Here is a 24,498-nt window from a genome sequence, read left to right as displayed (position 1 = left end):
TAGTACCAAGTGTATACAAGTGAAGTTACACATTGTAAACCAGTAGCAAACAACTTCATTGCTGCTGGGGATGCTTTTCAAAAGTGACTTAGGAGTGACATTCTCAAGAGTGATTTGGGCTCTTTGTCATAAGTCTTCGCAAGTCTTGTGTAGATTCCTCAGTCACTGCACAGGTAAAATTTTTCTATGTCATCCTCATTAACAGCCGATAGCTCCATGATGGTTTTATTTTCTTCTCTCTCTCTTCCTTAGCTCCCTTTTCTAGAATCTGGATACTTCTTCTATCACAATGGCATTGCCAAAGCCAGGAGAAGACGCAGTCTTCAACACAAACTTCATTTGGAAAAGGACTCCAGGGTAAGTGTTTCATCATTATATATACCTGTCACGTTTTCTTTGTGACACAGATCATTTTTTATGGGATCGAGGTGAAGATCAAATCTGTGGTTATGGCTGTGATTTCTTTTCCCCCATGCTCGTTTCAAGCTTACTGGCTGCTGTATGCACACACTTCCCAAATAGGTTCATCTTTTATTTTTAGTTCACTGCTACAATAGTCCCACATTATCTGAGATGTATCTTTCCTCCAGTAAGACTCAGTGATGCTATAGTCTCTGGGACATCTTGGTACACTCATCTCTCTGTACGGTGCAGAGAGGCCATCTAGGGTACATCTCCTGGTTGTCCCCTCCACACATCCTGCTATGCACAGGTCTTCCAGCCCCAAATACATTGTGGTGTGAATGGTGGCACTTTTCTGCAATCACACTTGGAAATTTTACTCAGGGACACCAATTTCTAAAAGAGTGTATGCTGTCAAACTTTAAATAATTCTTTTAGAGGCTCTTGATTGCAGCCTACAAATGGTGTGTTCAGTTTTCAAAAGCATAAACCCCTCTGACAGGAGGAAAAGAACCCTCTTGTGGAAGGCTACAAGCTGGCACTGGCAAATTCTACTTTCTTTTATGCAGAGTTTTTACACCAATTTAATACTGGGCTGGAGTTGGGCCAGGTAACACAAGAAGTGTATTTACTGCTCGAAGAAAGTAGATAAACCTGAGGAATGATATCATGACAGTAAATAGATTATTTTTTAATCCTTCAGTAGGATTTAAACTCTCTGCTCTGTGACCAAAAAACCAGGGGGGAATAATTTTATTCCAGACAGAATTTTGTTGCCAGCTATTATGTGGTATTGGAACATCTATGACAGGGAAAAGATTGACTAGTAAGAAAAGGAAAATAGGTTATATAAGGTTAATATTTGTTGTTGTGACACCAAAGCAAGCAAGGTCTGATGAATTCTCAGCTTAATTTTCCTGCTTCTGCAGAAATTTCAAGTGGTTCCAGGCCCAGGTCCAACTGGGATGCCCATGGCTTTGGCAGCTGAGGGCCATGTGCGTGAACCACACAGCTCCCAGGTGCTGCCTGCTCCATCATTTTGTCCTGAGGTGCTGATAGCTGAGTGCTGACAGGTTCTCTGGAGCTGCTGCTGGTGTTGCAAGGCTCTTCCTGTCTCCCTCCTGTAGAGCTGGTAACAGGTACAGGTGAAGGGGTTATGAGGAAGAGACCCATTTAACCTGCCTTGAATAGAAATTCTCAGGCTTCCATACTTTTGTTTACTAAGCAGGGATCAGAAAGCAAACCACTGAGAAACCACGTGCAGTTAGTGGATACTAAAGCAAATGTCCTGAGAGAGGTGTTTAATTTCCTTGAAACACCCAATCTTATAAAGTCATTTCAGAAAAGGCACACAACTAAGTGAGTACGTTGCAGACTAGTGGCTGATTATAGGCATTGTGCAGGTGACACTGTAATGGAAATAAATATTGCTGTAAGCCTCTGAAAATTTTACAAATGCCTGTGATATTTATATGAAATCATCAATTCTCATTGCAGCCTAATATTACATGTCTGAGCACTCCTGTACAAATTCCAGACTGACTCTTGCATTGACTACCTCTAGACCAGCTGTCTGCACTGCTATTAAGAACTGCTTAAATGAATCTACCTTCTCATTCAGAGATGTTCTCTTTTGCAGTCATCCAATATTTGCAGTGTCTAGACTCCTAGATGTCTTCTGTCACGTGCAATGAAATCTCATTTTTGCTGTTAATCTCCACCTCATCCTGGTGCTGCATACCAATGGCTCAGCTCTCGGTGGAGCCTTCCTTTGATCTTGTGGAATAAATCCCTGTGCTCAAATAACTGAGTATATCTCCCACGTGAGGAAAAGGGTGATCCTGGATATATTCTGACCTCATTAGTTACGTTGAAGGATGGAAGGAGGATGTAGCAACATTTCATTTCCGCAAGTAACGTGACATTTTTCTCATCTAGCCCTCCTGCTTACTCTGTCCTGTTGGATAGTCCTTGACCACTTATGATGCCATATAGGTCAGTTTCTTCTTGTAATACAGTTTGAGAGCAATTAAAATCCTTACTCTTATCTCTCTTCTTTTTTTTATATATGGATTTTGGACAAGTCATTAAAATTCCTGTCATATTTGTGTATAAGTGGAAACATGAGTCGTGTTGACAGTACTTAATTTCAAACTCCAAAAATAATTTCTAAATTTAATGGCATCTTTCTAGACCGTTTACAATCAATTTTACTTAGCAACAAATGTCAGCACTGTCATGGTTAATATGTTAACACATGAAGCCAAGAACAAAATGTTCCTGTTGTCAGGCTAGCCAGGAAGAAAACTTCCACCACAGGGCTGGAAAAATCTCTTAGGAATAATTATGGTAAATGCTGTAGTTGCTCAGCCCTACCCAAATGTTCTAAGAAAGTGGGCTGCACTTATTCTGTATACTTTTCACTTTTAAGGGGATTACAATTCCTAGCTAATTTTAATTATTAGTTGACATACAGCCACAGATGTTCACTCAATTAATTAATGTTCTTTAATCAAGTAAGTCCCTTGGGGAACCCTGTCAATTTTTCAAGAGTCTGGGGAGATAGATTACAGAGCACTACGCAAACAGGTTACTGCATTATTTCCATGTTCAGCATGTCTTTAAAAGTACTTGAAATTCCTTTGTTGTGTAAAATTTACTGTATGTTTTAACCAAAATAATTTGGAGATACACTAAACAAATACAGCAGTTGTGTGATAAACAGTGTTGTTGTAAAGGGGGTGGGAATGGAACATTATTAATACACCTTCCTAGAGATCCAGCAAGAATTAATCTTTGTTCTAAAGAACAATGTTTTTTGACATTATTTGAATGCATCATGTTGCTGAAGCCTGGAGCAGTCCTGGCAACAGGTGAAGGCACAAGTAATGGTGTCACATAGTGTATTGTGCTATTGAACTACTCAAGAAAAAAGTGCAGGTGTTTGAAGCACCACAGCTTTTGCTGTCAGTACTGTCCTGTCAGGGATTCTTACTGTTAGGGTGGCACATGCCACAGTGAATTGAATTGCTCCAAATGGAGACTTATTTAATTATTTAAATTACGTTCTCTGAGATACAGAGAACCTTTCAGGAGAGGTCTGCTCAGGAGCATCAGTTGCCAATTTCTGTGATTTCCAGGTGCATTTATATATTCTTATTTTACTGTGTCTAGCTTTGGTGCCAAATAGATTTGCAGGGGAAAGGGGGATTATCTTTAATGTATTTGCATATTTAAGATAAGATTCTTACTGAGCCGAGACACAGCAGCAACATCTTCAGTATTCTCCATGCGAAATTGTGTTTTCATCTGCCTTTATCTGTTAATTGCTTCAGCTGAAATGTCTCAGACCAAAAGGTCAGCCATTAGGCTTGCCTGGCCTTGGGAGACTTCACTTAAGGGGCTGCTGTACTCTGCCCTGGAGCTCCAGGCAGGGAGACAGTCCTTGCCGTGTCCCATGGGCACAGACAGCTGGAAGGAGGTGACAGCAGGGGCAAGGGCCCTGAGCAACATAAAGCCATGAGGAGCCAGTGTGTAGGTGAAGAGAGACTAAGTGGGACAGGCTGAAAGAAGAGCCTAGAGTCAGGGAAAAGGTTGAGTGATTTGGGCATGGAGTAGCCCATGAGCTGAGTGGGACACTGAGGAGCACAGGGGTAGGCTGGAGAGATGGGAAACAGGGTGTCCACATCAGTGTTAAATCATGCTGCCTCCTGAGTGCAGGTCACAACTCACCCTTAGAGCAAGGTGACCTTTTCCAAGGGAAATACAGCTTCTATAAGAGCAAACTTTGATTGTAATTATGAGGAACAGTGGTATGTTTCATGACTGTGATTGCCCTGGAAAAGTAAATCAGAAATATAGAGATACTTCATACTGTCTTGTTTGTTAGGTTTCCTGTCTCTGAAAGTACAATATGGGCAGCATGGGAAGCAGAAACCTGTGCTTCATTTTGATTTTTCAAAACTGACTTAGATTGTGGCCTCCTGTATTATTAATACAGCTGTGGCCTCAGCTGTATTAGTAATAAATATTTTGAAAAGTGGCCACTTAAGTAAAAGGAAAGAAAAAACGCACAGTCATTACATTACCTTTCAGAGTAATACTTCTGTATTTTTTGCTGTTGTGGGTATTTTCTGTTGGTAAATAGTCTTCCACTGAGGAGCAAGAGTTGAAACATGGTTTGTTCTCTCAAAGATTATTTTGCTTTCTTTCAAGTTTTAGATAAAACCATTTTCCTCCCACACAGTCTCTCTTGTCAGACAGCTGCCAAGATTAATCCCACTCAAGAAAGAGGCTTTAATATACAGAGAAGAGCTGTGTCCCATTACTGATATCTACATGTGAGTGCATCTGTGTTGGTGTTGGGGGAATAAATATATATGTGTAGAGGGGGGAGGTGAAATGAAAATCTTCCACTGAGAGTGAGTTTGGCACTTAGATGATGGCTTCTTTGGAAATAAATGTCCCAGTGATGGCAGTTGTTATGATGCAGAAAGGGATTAGAAAGGGAGACTTGACTGATACCTGTGCTGGTACAGGAGTCTGGGGAAGGTGGACAAGGAGCTTCTTCCAGGTGTAGTCTGTAGATGACCATGGTTAACAATAGTTCCAAACTTCTTGTGTCCTGGGACAAGGAAGAAAAAAGGGGGCTGTAAATGTAGAGGATCTAAGCTTTAATTGAATAAATCAAAGTCTTCCTTATCCTTCCTCACCTGAGATCCTTCCCATGCCCCATTAACATAACTGGTTTGTTTGTGATCAGGTCCTTGCAACTGGTGAAGGCAGAAGTGCTCTCTGATACTAGGAAGGGGTTAGCCAAGTGCTGCCAGAGCTGGATATTTCATCCATGGTCACCTTTAACAGGGAGAAAGAGGGACAGCAGCTTGGGAAGAAAGAACACAGCTGCTTAACAAGCAGCAGCCCTTAGCAATGGCAGGGCAATGTAAGTCAATTTTCAGTGCCTTTTCTGACAGCATTAATGACAGGCTTGAGGTGGATTGGAGGGGAAGCCTTTTGCCTCACTCCCTTAGATGTCCCCCTTTGCAAAAATGAAAATCTTCCTGATAAGGTCAGAAACCCCCAGTTTTTCTCAGTTCTCCGCAGTTCTCCAGCCAGTGTAGAGTGTGGTTACCTGGGGATGGAAGGAGTAGGAGCCATCAGAACTTCCCTTGCAGCTTTGGTCAAACCTCTGTAATTGCTGTGGAGGTGTAACCCATTTCTCCTGCCCTCTGGTACTGAAAATAGGCAATATTCTGTCCCTGGAACATAGCAAGAAGAGCAATTTACAGTTATTTTTTTATTAAAATGGCAATATTTGGCAACTTTACTCCTGCTCCATGTCCCATATCCTGATTTGTCAGCTTCCCAACCAGTGCTAGTGACTTAATTCCCTGGTAAGTTTCTGGTCAAAGCTTGGAAGATATCTCAAGATGCTTCCTCCCTCTGAGAAGAAAGCTGGTTTGCTCCTGAAAGCAAAGGGACAGGAGGAAAAGAAAGGCCCAGCACCTGACCAGTGTCCTATTGTGATCTTGTTGTTGACTTCCTTTGTGGGTAGAGGAGTTGGTTTCCATGCAGTTCATCACAGCAGTGACCCCAGTTTCATACAAAGCTTTCAACCTCTGTGGAGATAAACATTATGTACATGAATGCAATTCCCAAGACTTGCTACCTACTCTCAAATCTTAGAGGGAGACTTCAGGTTCCCCAGCCAGTTCTCTGCCATGCAGGGACATATGGATGTTTGTGTTCAGAAAGAGAGGGAGGGAAGGAAGAATGGCACAACAACAAAAAAAAGCCCCTCACGTTTTCAGCTCTTTTATGTAAATTCATGCTGCAGATGGTAGAGGTGACAGACTTCCCAGTGAAGTCTATTTAGCATTTTGCCATAATATCTGCTATCATGGAGCTGGCATGCTGGTAGGATTACGCTCAGGAAAACTTTGGAGCTGCCATCAATTTTATGAGACTATAGGGCAGCATTACATGAACATTGGTGTTATCCTTTTGGAAGGAAATGGAACATTAAGTAATAAAAGCTCTGCTTAAGTACCTGTAATAAATATTGAACAGCCAAGGAAAACTCATTAGAGGAAAGGTCTTCTTTCCAATGCTGAAAAAAACCCGAGCCACCCTCAAACCTACACACTGTTGGTTGAAGCTGCATTGCCTGCCTGTTCACCAAGCAAGAACTGAAGACATTTTTGTCGTCATTCATCCTGACAAAATGAAGTATATTGTGCAGAAAACAGGCAGTGACTTCCGTGAAATGGATCCCTGGATTATCATTTCTGGTGTAAATTATCTTGTTCTTTATCCAGCATATTTGAGGAAGAGTTTCCAAGAGTCTATTCCAGTTCACAGAAGGGAGGTCTCTTCTTGTACCTTTTCAGGCTGATACCATTTTGAATTATTATTTTGCTGTCCCATTTACCTCATGGCCCTATTCAAAGATTTTGTGTTTCTATTTCATATTAAAGCCAGTTGACAAGTATTGCAAGGAAGAACCTAACTATTTTCTTTAAGAAATTCTAATCAGTGGTATATCATCTGATAATTGATACTGTGGATGTCTTATTTCTGAGAGAATTTAATGCTTAAATGGGCATTTTTAAAATGATATTTAGATCCTTTGCAGATGTTGGTGGATGGTTATTAACATGTACAGGTATATGAGCATCATTATCTAAGAAGATGTAAAGAAAGGAGCAGTAGAGATTACAGGACAGTGTTAAAAAAAAAAAGGCCACATGCAGTTAGAGTCAGCTTGAGGGAAGGTGGAATTCAACCTGCACTTCAGACATGGAAAGAGGAAGGATCATAGAGCCAGAAGGGCAAAGATAAATAATTGTAGGAAATATGGTGCATGTGTTGTATGAGCTGTGTTATTCCAAACAAAAAATCAACAGGGCTGCAAAGAGAAGTTTTAAGGGTCTGTTATCAGTCACATATCACTTATGTGAGGAAAAAAATTTTCCCACTCTGCCCTTCTTGCACTGGTTACGGAAAGGAGTAGTGCTGTGCTTCCAGAATGCAGAGGATAAACTAATCTTTAGGTCATGGATTGTTTCTGTGATAATGTCAAAAGAAATATGTCAGAAATTCAGTGAGGTATCAAGTTTGATTCATGACTCAGCTCTACAGGTCGCATGGCTGTTGTTGCTGCAGATGGTGGTCACTGAATTCCCTGTGTTTGCTTTTTTGTAAACTGAGTCTGAGTGAGCCCTACTTCTGTTGTCCCTGGCTTTTGTAGATTCTGTACCTGCCCAGCAAAGGTTGATGGAGTTTTACTGTTCATGGAAAGCTCTGCCCAGCTATGTTTTGTGTTGTTGACCAATGGTGAATCCAACTGTAAAGCACTTAGCTGCTCTTTGAGATATCACAATTATTACATAAGAGTCAGTTTCTGTAATAAGAATAAAAATAACTCATTCTTTCTGGTAAAAAAAAATAACCAGGCCTAGAGTTACTGAGATATTTAAGCTGTCACTTAGGCTGACATGGTAGTCCCCTTCACTGCAGCGTGTGTTAAGCATGTGCTGAAGAATTTCACAGTTTCTAAGTTTAAATTCCTGATACTTAAGTGTGGCATAGCTGGCTTGTATTTGGACTGCATATGTATATTGCATTTGTGATGTACAATACAGTTCTAAACTAAAATATGACAACACTACTGAGTATGGAATATTAAATATTTCAAACAATTTACTATGTGTGCAAATGCAGTTGTATCCAACACAGTGTGAAAGCTAAGTTTAATCGATCTATTATTTCTATTTTTACTGAGAAATGGCAGGAAGAAAAAAAAAATTTCCAGCAACATTAAAGAATGTTGGAAATCTTTTATAGCTGTATTATATGAAAAAGCATAATTAGCTGCACATAATAAAATAACAGACTATAAAAATGACATCAAACTCAAACATACAGTGTCTTTTATGAAAATACTGTATAACCAAAATTACAGGGTAAGCTAAAACTGTTTCTGTTAGAAAAAAAGAAAGAAGAATGTACTGCAGTGTAGTAGACTGATAAGCAAAGGCAGTACTGTGCAGATTCATGTAGAAATTTCCAAAAATAAAAGTAGTGACGCACTGCAGCCCTGGTGCCACCGGGAGCTGGGAAGTCTGCATGGTCAGTGGTTTTAAGACAAGGTTAGGCAGTGATCATGGCTCACTTGCATGTGGCTGATTCCTCCCTGCAGCCCTGGGGTGCTTCAGGTGACCTCCTGAAGTTACTTCTTGCCACATACTGCATTGTTTTCATGTTGCTGAACATAGTACTTGGGGTAAGGCAATAGAATTAGCTTTATCCCTCAAAAATACTTGTAAATATGTGGAGTTCAGTACTCGTACAAAAGTAAAACAGAGACAGCTGACCACATTCAGCCTCTGCTCTGCTGCCTGTAAATTGCTGAACTGGCTTAGTTAAGTTTCTGCTTTATTGTTGATGTCTGTTCTCTTGACTGCAGTATCACTCCCCAGCCTCCCTCTGTCTTTTCCTGTCTCCCTCTTGTTTCCTGCCTGATGAATAGAGTTGTTGTTTTGTGGACTTGCTTTTATTATTTGCCTATGCAATTTCCAGCCTTGAATCTTCAGAGGGGTTTGTTTAATATTATAGTGCAAGCAGTGGCAGTGGTGAGAATAGATGGTTTAGGGGTTTTTGCTTTCACGTGATCCAGGAATCCAGAGGTGTAGTGTTGATGAAAATCGTGTCTTTCTGCCTTGGGAAGATTGGGCCAGCTGCAGCCCGTGTTGGTGAGAAGAAGGAAAGCCTTCTCTGGGCTGTCATTGAACCAGCATCTCGTGGCCCCTGTGGTGGCCCTTTCCCTTTCTCTTGCCAGGGCTTTGTTCAGGACAGCTGGAGTTGACTTGGAAGAGTCAGTCACATGTGGGGGTTCAAAACTGACCAAGTCACCACCATTAGAACTACAACAGAATTCAGACTGCCATGTGCAAGTCCATCTTCAGGGTTAGTTTCACTTTCAGTTTAGAAAGTGTGTGCATTCAGCTATATTTTCTCTTTTTTTTTTTTTTTTTTTTTTTTTTTTTTTTTTTTTTTTAAGTACAAGTAAATTGTATGCTAGAAAAGCTTCCTCAGGAACAATGCAAGACATTTTGGAGTCTAAGTTTTCTTTTGGGAAATCTCTAAGCCTAACAGAAAATATGGAGGCTGGAAAACTGCCTTTGAGTTAAACCCTTTTGAAAGATTCCAAATATATTGTTTGCCATGTATCTTGGGGAGATTTTAGAATTAGTTAAAATAGTGTACCTGATAGTATATGATGTCCATGTATTTTAGACTGTGAGATGGTAGGTCTAGAATGAAACAAAATAAATTTATAACAGTTTGCTTCTATTCTTTCTTCCAGAAATCAGCTGTTAGAACAGTTGACTGCATTTCTAACTGTGAATACAGTTAGTTGACCAGCACTGTTTACTGTATATGGTATTGGCAATAAATAAAAGGTGGTGCAGCTAAGGGTATATACAGTTAAATCAATAGCAACAGAAGACTGGAACATTGTTTGGTGCAGATTTTGGGGTCTCTGAGCATGCTGTATGAGGGCTTGTGTCACAGGGCTGTGACTAAAAGCCCCACCAGCTTTCTGCTAAGAGACTTAAGCTAAAAGAATCAATGTGATGGCATATGCTACTATATCACACAATAAATGTATTATGTAGTGCATCCACTCATGCCATTTAACATACCTTACTGTTTAAAATTTGATGAGTGTTTTCTTTGTGAGCAGCATTTTGGTCTATTGGTTTATTGCAGTCTTTTGGAAAAGACTGTTGCCACAAGCAGTCTGTTTCCAGATCTTCAAACTGTTATGCAATATCTTAAGTATAATATTAAAGGTTGGGGGTTATTTTTTTGCCACCAACTCAACAGCCCAGAAGCCAACATGGAGTTTTAAATACATCTGTGAAATCATATGCATGATGTCTTCCTTGAATACAAAAAAGGATTTACAAAGGTCACAGAAAGTTGATTGCAGTATTCGGAGATACAATGGAAATGAATTAAAGGTTTAGATTTGAATTATTTCTGAGTAGTTTGCTGCAGTAATTATTTAATGCTGCATTGGAACATGGCTTTTCAGCCAAATGGGTGCCTCTAACAGCCGAAAATAGCCAACAGTAATTAAAATGGTAATACATATGTCATAGGTTGGTGAAGTTGAATAATGTTTCTTGGCCTTGTGAGCTTCCATACTGGGGGAGAGAACAGGACTGGGTTGAATAAAACACTGTAGAAAGACTAAGAAATACCTAAACATCTCCATGGTACATATTTTTCCTGATTATTTGTATAGTATCAGTTCCATACATAAATTGACTCTGGTACATATTGCAATTTTGCTTATAAGAAATGGTGGCTGAATGGCCACACTTCTGTAAAGATGCAACTTTATGTTTTACGTTGATAGCTATGATGTCTGAGGGCTGAAAAGAAGTACAGTCTTATTATGTGTACAGGTTGGATATTTCTTTAACGTAAATAGTCTGTCTCCATGCTCTTTATTGATTCCAAGCATTATTCTTTCATAGAGAGGAATGCATGGTAAAGGATCCATGAGCCTTGCAGACATGAAATCTTCACAGAACAACCAGAATTGTCAGATCTAATTATTATTTTTATGCTCCTGGTCTCACAGCAGTGTCACTAAGCTGATTACTGCTGGGCTCTAGGTTATGTAACACTGCAGTGTTATGCTCAACATTAATACCTGGTTCACTTCTTCCTTGCCAACTCCTCACACTCCTTCCTATTCCTTTTCTTTGGAGGTAGTCCAGACGCATTGGATGTAGCCTCATCAACAACCTGAAAAATGAAATAAGCCATTGGAGCAAGGAGTTGCCCTGTGTTTTGTCTTGGAGTCTGAGAGATTGATTACATTTGTTCCCATCTAACTTGGCTTTGTCATTTGGCAAATATGATAAATTCAAAGCCGAGCCCATCTTCTCTGTTAGGCTACTGCTTTCCCTGGCACTTAGCCAACCTTGCCCTGCAGTGCTTCTGGATCATTTTTGTCCTCCCCATGGTTCCACCAAAGTCAGGGCTATGTCTGGAGGCATCTTCTCCTGGCAAAACAAGGAGTTTGAGGAGCTGTCAGCTCCAGCTACTCTGCTGTTTGGAAAAACCACAGTCTAGTCAGTGACTGCAGAGTGATTAAAAAAATGTTAGATATCTTTTATAAACCTTATAGGTACCATTATAACTGCTTTTTTTAGCAGCTCAAAACAAACTGAAGTCTTGTTGTAGTAGCTTCATGCATCTTCTGGATCTGCTACCACATCACAACAAACATCTCTGGCAGAATTTGAACAAAAATGCTGATTCTCTTAGGCCAGGAGATACTGGCCTAAGTATCTATTTTCTTCTCTCAACTGTGATGCTCTCTTGGGAAAACATTCATTGGAATCCACTTTATTTATTTTGGAACGTGAGCTTTTCTTGGAATAATTCCCTTGATTGCTATAGGAAAAAGTTTGGACTGTTTATTTCCTGAAAAGAGGAAGGGAAACATCCATGTTAAACCTTTATTTCCTTGTTTCCACCTCTAACCATATACATATCTCACAAATCTCAATGGTCCTTCTCCAAGATGTTCAGGGCATGTTATAAGAAAAACTTATGAAAATGTTCCCATTGGATGATCAACTAAAATTACTATTTTCCCAAAGAAAAATTATTTTTGAGACTTCAATTAATTCTATTTCTGATAGCACAGTCACAAAGGAACAGAAATACTATCTACATTTCATATTTGAAATACTTAATCAGGGCAAAAGTATTTTATAGCACCAAATTATTTTATTTAGCAAAACCCCTGAAGTTTAATTTTGTTTCAGTATTTCCGGTTGGAACCTTACAGATTTTGTTTTGTGGTAATTTTTGACTGTTTTCTTCAGTTTCATTGTTTTTTTTCAAAATTAGCATCCTATTTCCAGGCATCTATAGGTCTGCTCCAGTTTCCACAATGTGAAAAGTATGTTTCATGAAAAGTCAAGTAGCTAGTGTGAGACATCCTCTGAAACAAGCATCTGATGATCAGCCAGGACTCCAGCCTTCTTGTGCTCATGGAAATGGGTAACTTGCTGCTCACTTCACTGCTCTTCTTAATTGATGCTAAATGGCTAAGAACAAAGTTTAAGGCAGCGGTGCCACTGTGAGGACTAGAGCTTCTCACAAGCAAATCTAGGGGGGCTCAACTCACCCTGCTTTTTCTATAAACATCTAAGAAGACTGAGATTTCCCTCAGTCAGAGCAGACTTAATGTTGTCTTAAACCCTGTTCCGAGGAGGTGATGGGAGCTGAGCAATACAGTCCTGCAAAGGAGGAACCACTCTACTCATAGGCTGTATTTCAATGAAACCCAAACAAACAAACCCAGTAGTTAGCTTGAGACATATAAAAGATGAGATATGAATGGTTTCTTGGGGGCTTTTTTTGGGGTTTCTTTGGGAGGAGGGTGTTTGGTTTGGGTTTTTTTTTGTTGTTGTTGTTTTGGTCTTTGGGGTTTTTTTTGTGTGTGTGTGTGGTTTTTTGTTTGATTGGTTTTTTTGTTGGGTTTGGTTTGGTTTTTTACTTCCTGTAAAAGACAATATAAATGAATGGGTTTTGTTAGTTATCTCTAAGGATGAACACTGTATGCAGTGAGCAACTTGCCATAGCAAGAAAATGCTTTTTGTTTCATTATAGTGTTGCCATATGTAGTTTCAGTGGAGTTTGGAGTTAAATGGTGAAATGTTTTCACTTTCATGTGTCAGTGAGGTTTGGAAGAAATTGAATGCATGAAAGAAATGAAAATTCCAGATTGAGATGGGAAGGTATGAAAAAGGGCATTACTGTTGGGAGTATGAGTCAAACTGACAGCTACTGGTGTCCTGCCATTCACTGTGGAATACTGAACATTTTTGCATAGAGAGAGGTTGTATTTCTGGAAAGACAGTTGTTTACATGAGAATGTTGTTTGTCAGAAAAATCTGCTCATCATGGTTTTCTTATTAGCACTGCACTTGAGAAGTGTGTGCAAGGTGAATTACCTACCTGACTTGCAAACAATGAATAATTCAGTGTGAGCCAGAAAGTCAAATAAATCTTCCCAAATACTTTGCCTACAAAATAGTCAACAGTGAGAAAGGTACTGCTTTGGTGATTTAATACTTGAAGATCTCCCACTGAAATGATCTGTCTGTTCATCTGAAATAATTTGTGGTCTTTTACAGTATTTAATGAAATAATATTTAACTGGATGTTTCAAATATGGATTATGCATATTTCACAAGTGCTAGAAATAAATGTGGGGGGAAGAGGGCTTTAAGTTTTGCAGAAGGTCATACAGCAAAGCAGAGCAAAAGCAGGAGTAGATTTGAGATGCCAAATCTACAGTCAGGAAGAAAAAAAAAAAAAGGTTGGATTACAGCCATTTGTGGTCTTTATAACACCTGGGCAATAAGAAAACTGAGATGAGAACAGTGGGGGAAAATAAAACCCAAGAGATTAGCGCAGATCCTCTGAAGCCCAAATGACTTAGACAAAGGACAGTAACCTTAAACTGTGATTACTGTTGTCATTTAGTATTTCCACATGCATGATCCAGAGGCTCAGGGGAAATTACTCTGCTAGAGGCTATCTAAGCATAAAATAACAAAATTGTATGGAGATATTTGTCCCTGGGTATAATCCAGTCCTAGTGGTCCTGCCTCTGCCCCAGTCCTTGTTTCCCCATGGTTCATTCCAGCTTTTCCCAGGTGCTTCCTCATCCTGAGTAACAGCAGCAGCAGATGGAGAAAACCTCTCCATTAATGGAGATTTGAGGGAGAAGACTTTGTGCTCAGGAGACTGTAACCTAAGTAACATTTTTTAATTTACTGCTTTTTCTTTGCTGTCCAGTGAACAACTCACTTTTTGCATAAACTATGCACAAGTTATTTGACAGAACAGGTTTTGGTTTATATATCTAAAATATATAGGTGCAGTGTTTCCCAGAAGGTAAAATCCAACACCCTCTTGCCTTCGTATTTGCAGGTGAAAAGAAGCAGAAAGTGAGGGAATTGTGTGTCTTTGTGCTACCTTTGACCTACTTTAGGCCCCAAACCTGTGTTTGTCATCTGGGGAAGGTATGGCTTGTCAGTGAGGTGTATCAGTGGTTTTTTAGCAATTAGAGTTGTGTAGGTGTCACAGGTTTTTATTATAATATTTGCTCATGGAAATGGGAGCCCCCTTGGGTCTCTGCAGGTAGGCATCTGACATTTAGCTCCTTGCAGTTCTGCCCCAGTTGCCAGGGGCATTAAGTAGAACACCAGAACCAGTCATCATCTTAGCTTCCCAAACTGCAGCACTGCCTCCAGGCCCAGATTCTGTTGTCTTTGAGTGCATTACACTCTGATGGAGATGGGAAAGGAAATGGTAAACACCTTTTGGCCCCTTTGTGAGGTGATTTGAAACCTCTTTAAATATGTTTTGCCTGATTGAAACAGCAGCTGCCTACCCAGCTTGACTAGAGGAGCTAGTGATTTTGATGAAAGACATGATGAATGATTTGCCTAAGATTTATGTGGGGGTTTTTTGTCAAGTTGTGAGTTAAATTGAGAGGGGCCATATGTGGGGAGAATAGGAGAGAACTTTTTTCAGTTTTGCCTTTGTTTTTTCTTATCAAGGTTGACAATAGGATGGATTTTTTGCTTTTCAAGATTTTCTGAGCAACACAGCAGCTTTCAAGGACTCTTGTTTTCATAACAGATCTCAAGGCAAAACAAACAAAATAAACATCTGCTTCCTTCATCCCTGACTAAACCATGACCTTAGTTGAACCATGTAAGGTATGAGGAGCTTGTGTTTTCATCCTCTCCAAACATTGCTTGCTTTGTGGGTTATGATAAAGGGAAGAAAAATCACCCTGGACAGTTTTCATCACCTGTGGAGGAAGAGGGCACATGATGTAAATGGAAGGGAGGAGAAGCATGTGACTGAAGGAACAACACAGGCCTCAGGTGGGGATCACATTGGGATTTTTGCAGTATTTCTGTGCAGTTGGTCATGGATGCTTATGCTGACCACTTCACAAGCTCAAGGCTCTGCATGCTGCTCTGGCTTTATAGTATGTACCTCTTCTGGGCATCCCTGATTACTCCTTCCTCCTCAGTATCTCAGTGTGTTTTCCTCACCAGTGGGTTGTGGATTATGATTTGCTGCCATCTTCAGAAACAGGTGTTCTTCCCTGAAGCAAAGGATAATAATTTGTCCTCACAAGTTCAGCAAGTTTGAACTTGAGTTCAACCAGAGGGAAGTTTTTAACAGAGTTTTTCCTTACAGGAATGGTGTTAAACACAAGAGACAGACATTTCTCCAATTTGCAGCAGTGAAAGTCTGAAGTAATTTCACTGGAGTAAGTCTGTATTTACCCTTGGGCAGAGGAGGTGGAACCTGGGTCTTTGCACTCCTGGAGAATTGAACCTCAGCCAAGAAGTTAATACCGAATGTACGCTGTTGTTCCACTGTGTGGTGTTTCACCTGATTTTTTTTCTACATGGTGTTCCTGAGTTTTAAGTATTCCTGCTCCCTCTGATCTTACTGTTTGTTCCTCTGAGACCATTTCCACTTTGTTTTTCTGTTGTTGTAGGGATAGCTGGTGTTAGGATATGGAATGTGATTGCATTTTAAGAAGTTCTTTCTAAGCTAGAGCATTTCCCTGATCTCATTTGCAATTCAGTCCAGGATGGCATGTGGCAAGGTGAAATGAGGGAAAACTTCAATTGGGTTGCCCCTTCCTGAAAGGAAAGTGAGGAATTATGAGGTGCCCTACCCAGCAGAGAGGAAGGAAATTTTCAGACCCTTTCAGGGACTGCAAGGGTTTTTTTTCTATTTTTCATTCAGGTTTTCCTCTTTTGCAGAACACTACTGTTACCCTCAGTTTCATCAAATGACATTTTGAGACGTTGTTTGTCAGCTTCATCACTTATGTAATTCCACTGTATCTTTGTTAGTGCTTCATTGTTTGTCATTTTTCTTCCATGAGGGCCATGCATAGGTACAGCTCACCTCACTCCTGAAGGAAAGGCCCAGAACAGAGGACGTCATCTCTGGCATCATTTCATTGGTGACAACTTGACAAGTCCATGATTCTGTAATTTAGCACTGGATGTTTTACACTTCTTCGGACTGCAGTGGCCCAAGACGTGTGGGACTTTATATCCCAGTCTAAGCATTTGTTCAAACTGCCATAAAATCAGTCCTGCTGCTGTAGTAGTTTATTTACCCAAATGTCCCTTTCGTTCCTCCGGGAAGTTCTAGTAGTCTCAAGCCACTTCTTCAGTGCTTGCTGTAACACAGGTTGATGCTGTCTTTTTGGAAATATGAAGAGCTCATAAATGTGTGTGCAGCAGGCACTGTCAGTATTAACCTGGAATTCATTACTTCTCATACCAAAGAAATACAATTTCATGAGGGAAGCTTTCCTGTTAAATTTTTGCTCTCTGGAAATCATGAGATGAATTGAGTCTCAAAGTTTGAACACACAGAGCAATTTCCATAGAATTTGCGTGCATCACTTTTGATTACCTGCTGTGGGAATCCTGAGCAAATGATTTTCTTCTGTGATTTGCTAAACATTATTCTCAATGGAAATAAATTAGGAAGAGAAAGAAGTATATAATGAGGATAGCAGTTTACAGGAGTCTATAGAAATCTTCAGTGACAAGCAAAAACATATTTAGGGTTTAGCTTTTCTCAGTTCCTTGGGGTACAGTCTCCTTTCAATGCTTGTGAATAGAGAGGTCCCTATTAATATTAATGCAAGTTATGTATATGCACTGGGAGCAAAATGTACCCCAAAGTCTAATTATTTTATGCTAATGACTGAACTGAAAAGATACTTCCTCATTCCTGGCCAAAAAACCCAGCAATAGTTCAAAGAATTTTGCAGCAGGATGATCATTTTATCACTTCATTTAAATCAGCCTGTGTTCTGACCCAGTGGGGACTAGGGAAAATTCTGGTACCAGAATCCCTGCTACTGCACATGGAACTGCAATTAATCAATTTCATGGTCTTTAGGGGCCACTTTTCATTGCTGTAGGCAGTGGATAAATAGACGGGCTTGTGACAAATCCGAACCGCTTGGATGACTTGAAATCAAGGCAGAAACCCCGTTGTTTCTAAGATATTTGAAAATAATTTTAATTGTGCAGATGTGCTTTGTAGAAAAGCTTAGCCAGAAAGTGGTGGTACAGGCTGCTGGAGAGCATGGGCAGGGATGTAAAAAGCCTCTCTGCTAAAGGAGGTGTTAAGACAACCTATAAAAAATATTCAGACCACAGATGGTTTGGGTTGGAAGCAACCTTAAAGATCATTTAGTTTCAACCTCCTGCCATGGGCAGGGATATCTTCCCCTAGACCAGGTTGCTCAAAGCCCCATCCAGCCTGGCCTTCAACACTTCCAGGGATGGGGATGCCTTGACTCTGTGACAAGCTAAAGAGTGCTTCATTTGGGATAAACTGAGCATATTAATACTTGTCTCAGTTTCATGGGGTTTTCCTTCTCTGTGTACCCTGTTCTGCTGGGGACAGCTTTGTGCTTCTTTCCCCACATTGTTGATCCCATCACTGTTCTGCATTAGGTCTCCTGCCTACAGCGTCATACTAGATGTGATCCCTTTGCCAAATCATTCATGACTTGGTGCCCCTCTTGTAAAGAAAAAAGTTGTAGGCATTGCTTAGGGGAATGTGGGTTCAATAAGCTGCTCAAGCTGAGTGCTGGGTGGTTCAGGAGTTCAGGGGCAGGAAGGGTGTTTTTCTGCCACTTGATGGCAGCCAGATTCTGGGCTGAGGTGGAAAAAGTGCCCTTATGTGATTATATCTGCCTTGAGTATGTTCTCTGTCATGATGCTGGGCACCAGAAATCTCTGCAACTGCACCCTGTGGGCTCCAAAGCAGAAATTGGAAGAGAACATTTGAAGATTAAAACAAAGGATTCTGGCATGCAGCATGTCTTGACAAGAATCAAGGTCAGTCCTTTGAAAGTATCAAATTAAAAACTTATTTGGATAAAGGCCAGAACAGTAGGACTTTAACTGTTTCTTTCCTTTTTGTAAACAAATCTACTTTTCCATTTTTCCTACCTTTTCTTTTGATACAGAAATTGTTTTCTAGAAACAGTTCTGTTTTGATGCTTCCTGTATGGTGGGTGGCCTGTCCCCCTGGCAGCTATACTCTGCTAACCCAGTGCTATACAGCAGTGATACATAAACCTCTATTGATTTTATTAACGTCTTTTGTGACAGGGATCTATAAACCTCTGAATCTAGGAGCTGAAGAAGTGCAACTGCAACCTATACAGCCTGATCGATGCAAATCATCAGTTGCTTCCTACTGGGCTGGGAAAGACATGCATGGAAGCAAGCTCCTATGTCTTTCCTGTCCGGTGTATTTATGGTAATAGAAAAAAGAATTAGCTGTGCTATAAACAACTGTTCTGCTGTTGGGTGCATGAGCAGATGCATGAATGTGAGCAGCAGCATAATTGTGGTTTTCCCTCTGTCATAAGATTGGCTTCTGTTTTGTGTCTGGCTCCTAGTTATGAAATTTCCTGAGAGAAGACATTGTGCAGCCCATGTAATTCGCACCAGACAGCACTTAGGAAGATCAGTGGTTTGCAGTTCTGTATCTCATCTCCACTGCGATAGTAACTGAGCTCTGAAGGTGTCAAAAATGGACAAGAAAGGCTCACTAATATATCACTACCACTCATGTGAACATTGAAGTTTAAGTATTACACTTTTGAAATATTAGGATAAGCTTAGACATTTTGGGCAGTTGCTGCTATATCACTCCAAGCAGGCAGCTTTGTAAAACTAGGTTCTGGTTTTTATTAAAGCTAAATGTGCCTTCTGCAGATGTCATTACCACCTGGCTGGGAGGTGTTGACAGCAGTGGGCAGTAATCCATGCTAGCAACCTGTCAGCGTGGTGCAGTGGGGCCCTGAGTCAGAGCAGACCCTGCAGGAGCTGCTGGAGGAAGTGTACATGGCTGTTTGTGGTGTCCTCCTCTGTCTGTGCAGATGCTCCCTTCCATGTTAGCCAAAACAGATGCCTCTTCGGCAGGTGTACTCCTCTGCTTCAAACTGCATCATTTGCTCATAGAGCAGAAAAAAACAGGGAAAAGAAATAAGTGTTTGAGCCATGTCAGTGCAGAAGAGGTTATAAAAGAGAAGAATTGTATTCTGCAGAGCACTCACAGGGTTGCAGCCAGGAAAAAGAGATCATAAAGCACTTGTGCCCTTTCTGAAACCAGTTTTGAGAAAGCCTGGATTCTGTATGGTGGGGCCAGCCTTTTCTTCACTGTTACCCCATGACTCCAGGTTTTGAGGACCCACAGCTAGTTTGAATTAACTCTTTTAATTCAGACTTTCTTAGATGAATTTAGATCAGATTGATTTTCATCTTGGTTCATGCACTACATGTAGGACAGCAACACTGACATTAGTCTGCTTGCCTTCCCTCCTAGAGCTGTGATACCATTTTTATTCTGGGAAGCTGCTCTTCAGCTGAGATTCTGCAACAATTTTGTTTGACAGTATTTCACTGCCACTGGATTTAGTGAGGCCCATCTGCTCAGAAGAAGCACAGAAGAAGCTGAAGCAAACCTTTACTCTAAGTCCCACAGCATGAAGGGAGCCCCAAACAGCTCCTGCCATAGCTACCATGACTGAATGCTATCACTGGTCTTGGGGGGGGGGACGACAGCTGTATAAGAATGTTTGGGGGTTTGACTCAGAAAGTGTTTGGAAAAGGTGGAGAGCAACATAAATCACATAGAGAACAGGGCAACATGCAACTCTTCAGCAAGTCTGACATTATAGTGTATTTATTGTAACATGGGAAGAGGATAATCCATGCCAATAATTCCATGAGAGAAAATGTATATTTTTCCAAGCAGATGTTTCAAGGTGAGTGATGGGCTATTAGATGAAATTTGAGTGGGAAGGAGGCTGTGGAGAATGAAGTGGAAGTATGATGAGCACAGGTCAGAAGCCAGCTTTTAAGTGCAGAATCACTTTAGAGACCATATTCTGTAGATGTACTTTAAGGTCTCATCCTCTGCTGACTCAGTTTCCCTAAATTATGATGCATACCCACACAGGCACATTGCAAGGCACTTCCAGTCTGCCAATATGGAGTACACTTAATGTCTCTAAAGCAAATTGGCACCTTTAGAAAGGAAATATATGAAGTTAGAGGTAAAGGTGCTACAAGCGGGACTTCGTGACTCCAGATTTTTTTGGACATTCGCACATTTACAAGAAGTCTTTTCTATGTAAGGGTGAGTCAAGGGTACACTTCAGCAACAAGAATAACTTTAGCTGTCAATTGAGTCTTTCCATACAAGCCAAACTGAGCAGATTTTTCTCCAAGTAGTATTTTCTCACAGTCCCCCACTCAGCTGGAAACTTGCTTTGTGAAATAAATTAGCTTAAAATCAACAGAGTTAGAGGAATCTTTAGCCTGTGAGCACTCCTGTTCTCTTGGGGATGTATCTGTTATTCATAGCTTGTGTGGAAGCAGCAACCATACTAATGGAATCTTTAAAGAGGAGGTTATATAAAGTGGACTATAGCAGCTATCTCCTTGTAAGACCAGTAAGCTGTTGTGGAGAGAGAAGTCCTTGGCTGGATGACTGCCCAGGAGTATAAGAAACAGTCCAAAGTTACAAATGATGATAGAGAAAATAATTAAAGTAGAAGATTTCAGCATCGTGTGAGCACAGATATAGCCAAAAGGCTTGCTAACTTAAAGCTGAACTGGGTCTGATTCCCATTTAAACTAAAACCCTTTTATACCACAGAAAGGCTGCAAATATAACTTAGACCTACTTTTGGTATCACCTTAAAGGAAATGATGGTTGCCTTTGTAATACGTGAAAATCTCATTCCATGAAAAGACTTTTATTGTTGAGGAAGAAGAAAGTAGGTTGGGGTTTTTTTCCAGGCATGATCTTTTAGGAAAGACATATCTGCAGTACTTGCCAAAGGGACATAAGAGAAGAGAAATTTGTGACTTGCAGAAGCTAATTTTGCAGCTAAGAAGCTGATAATGCCCTATGTACATGAGGCTCAATCTTCTTTTCTGTCATCAGGCGTGCTGCTGTTTATATCTGTGCTTGAGGGGTGGTTATTCTGATTGATTTGGAGAGGCTGATCATTTCTGTGACCCATGTAACTGGTGAGACAGCAAAGTGCAAAATTTGCCCACAAGCTGCTGATAAAGTGTCCCTGTGGTTTGCAGATCTACTGGAGAGACTAATGCATGTGGTTACAGCCCATCTCCAGGGAATCTCTTTCTTTACAGAGATCTTTGATTTTGTAATTGATGTGACTCTCCTGCCCTCTTGCAATAAGACATTGTATGAAATATAAATTACTTTGTCTTCTCTGTTGTTCTATAGAATAATAAGCAGATTTTCATTCCTTTGGAAACTTCTAAAGATTTCAGAAATGCTCCTGCTCTCATGTTGGCTCATCTAAGCAGTGAAAAAAACATTGGAAACAGTGTTCCTAGAATAGCCAGCACCTGTGATAGTGTAGATTCTGATATGGTCCTCATGCCAAACTGAGGAGAGGGGTGAAGCAGTTTGTTTGTTCTTGAGGCAGTCCACTGAATATCAAGATTTCCAGAGCTTTTTCTCTGTCTCAGTCTTTCCCGTTAATAAATTCTATCATAGAGCAAAAAAAAAAACACAACCCGTTTAAGAGGGCATGATCTTATCAAAATTTCTGCTTTACTAAATTGGCATTTTCCTTTGCAGACCATCCATACTCAGCATTCATTTTACATTGCAGCCTGTACATCTTCCTTGCATTTCAAAGCAGAAGCTTAGAGGAGCTATCGATTGCTTAGCTGAGCAGGTTGAGTATGATCTGCAGCCTCCTCTTATACATTGATTCCTTGTCTCTTTACTCACTGCTTCCTGAATGTCACTGAACTGTGAGAGGCCTGCTAAATGGACAAAAATATTGATTCTTTTTCCCCTTCTTTTATTTTTGAAAGCTCCCTATTTACCAAGCACTGAACTAATATCAGGAAAACAAAAGGTCACAAAATAAAGCAGAAGCAAGTCAGTTCCTGCATAATTTTTTTAAAAACATATGAACTTGGTTGAAACAGGAGTCCTTTAAATTGTGTTTCCATCAAAAAAGGTTAATTGCCTGAGTGGAACCTTTGAGCTCAGGCTGTTCAGCTTCATATTTTACTATTTGTTATTATCTGATTGATGGGGAACTTCTGGGGCAGTTTCCTAAATGGCTGTACCTCTGGTGTTATGATTTTCTGTGATTTTTGCAGAGAAGTTAATGAGCAGCCCCAGCTATGCCAGAATTTGCTGTGAAATGTAATCAGTAAGTCTTTTGTTAGAGTTTATGGTACAGTGTTTTGTCCCTGTTCTGTTCACCTGGGAGTGGGGCACTTTGTAATACGAGTCCAGAGAGACAGGGGAAAAATTCAAAGACCACAAGCTGCAGTCAAGTAAAAATGAGAAGATATGCCAAGTGGGATGACTGGGGACAGCATAAGTTTCCCAAGACTTTAGTATCTGCTGATGGTCTGTGTAAGCTTAGAGGTGTTTGGGCAGGCAAATAGGGCTGGTCAGAGAAAGTGGGACAACTAGAACTGGTCCAGAACATGTAAGTATAATAAGCAAAAAAAAGCAGCAGATTCTTGATATCCAATTACATTGTTTCAGCTAGTAACAAAACAAAAAAATAACAGCAAGGTAGAGGGATGGCTAAAAACAATGGGAAAAAAGGATATAATTTACAGGGGACATTACTTTTCCTAGAAATCAAGGCAATTTTCATGCTGTCTGTGTTTGTCATTATGAAAATAGCTATACAAAAATGTAGAAAATGAGTGATACGAGTACTTCATGGAAAGAGATGCTTTTTTGCTTTCATGAAATCTTTCAAATTGAAATGTTCTTCCTCTGTTCTTTGCTTGGATGTGGCAGGGGAAGGGTTGTGTTGATAAACTTTGACCTTTCTAAGAACTTGTGCTTTAACAGCCGCTATGTCTTGGCTTGCTGTAGTGGCTCTAACTGCACCTACCAAGGAGGAGCAAAATAGCTTGGGGCAAGAGTGCCTGTACAGAACACTCCCCAAGGATTAATGGATACAGTTTGAAGAGGCACTTGGAGGCTCTGTTATGAATAATCCTCCAGAAATATCTACATTTAACAACAGGGACTCGTTGCTAGGTCTGGAGAGATCCACGAGAGCCTTTGAAAGTCATTAGCTTGCTAGAGAGGAGCAGTTGTCATTTGATTAGTGAGTATTGTATGGTCAGTGACACTTACAAGCCCCCTGACATCTCCGCTCATTCTTTCTGGGCCATGAAACAGGCTCAGAAAACTTGAAATCAAGCAGATGGGTCTAGCTATGTCCAGACAAAAAACCATATATTTTGTGCATTGCCATGGCTGGATGGAGTTTAGCGGCCTTACGACCCCAGGTTATTGGTTCAGTTATAGAGATGAGCTGTCCCTATTGCCATTTAAAAGTGATTCAGTTTTGCTCAGTTCATCTGACTTTAGTTACAGTTCAAGGAGGTTTGTACTTTCTTTTACTAGTGAGGAGCTTCAGCATAAATACGTTTATTTTGTAGTGGAGAGTCACACAAGACTGTGGTTTTAACAAAAATGTAGAATGTGATATGGGTCCTGCTCTCTGAAGTCTGAAATACATCTCTTTTACATTATATGGATGGAGTGAATAGTAGAATTCAATGTCTTTGTGTTTACTTAGAAAGAAATCAGAGTTGAAAAAGACACGCTCATTAATTCTGTATGAGGTTTAGGAGCAGAGGGGTGTCATTTATGGATAGCACCCCAAAAATCTGATATATGCACATGATATCCCATTCTCATTCCTTTTTAAAGAGAGCTGTGCGGATCGCTGGCTCACTTGAACTTTTCTGTCTCCCTTTGGTCGCCCCCATGTTTCTTTGGATATCAGAAATTAATGATGCCAACAGACAGGTCAGCTTTCCACCAGCTGAAGGTGGTTTGTTTGACAACATCTTTGTGTGTCTGGACACACTGTTC

General features: G+C 40.4%; 1 protein-coding gene across 1 annotated transcript in view; it reads left to right on the top strand.

Annotated features, from left to right (window-relative positions):
• Positions 1-252: 252 nt before the first annotated feature.
• Positions 253-24,498, top strand: part of PCSK2 (proprotein convertase subtilisin/kexin type 2) — a gene marked incomplete at its 5' end in the record, with an annotated part of 78,876 nt that continues 54,630 nt past the window's right edge. The window contains one exon of the mRNA XM_009082454.1: positions 253-357. Coding sequence (XP_009080702.1) covers positions 253-357 — 105 coding nt within the window. The remainder of the gene's footprint in view (positions 358-24,498) is intronic.

This window comes from Acanthisitta chloris, unplaced genomic scaffold, assembly GCF_000695815.1.
Source record: "Acanthisitta chloris isolate BGI_N310 unplaced genomic scaffold, ASM69581v1 scaffold29520, whole genome shotgun sequence".
Lineage (NCBI taxonomy): Eukaryota > Metazoa > Chordata > Aves > Passeriformes > Acanthisittidae > Acanthisitta > Acanthisitta chloris.
The sequence above is the reverse complement of the archived record's forward strand: the minus strand, read 5'-3'. Positions and strand labels throughout refer to the sequence as shown.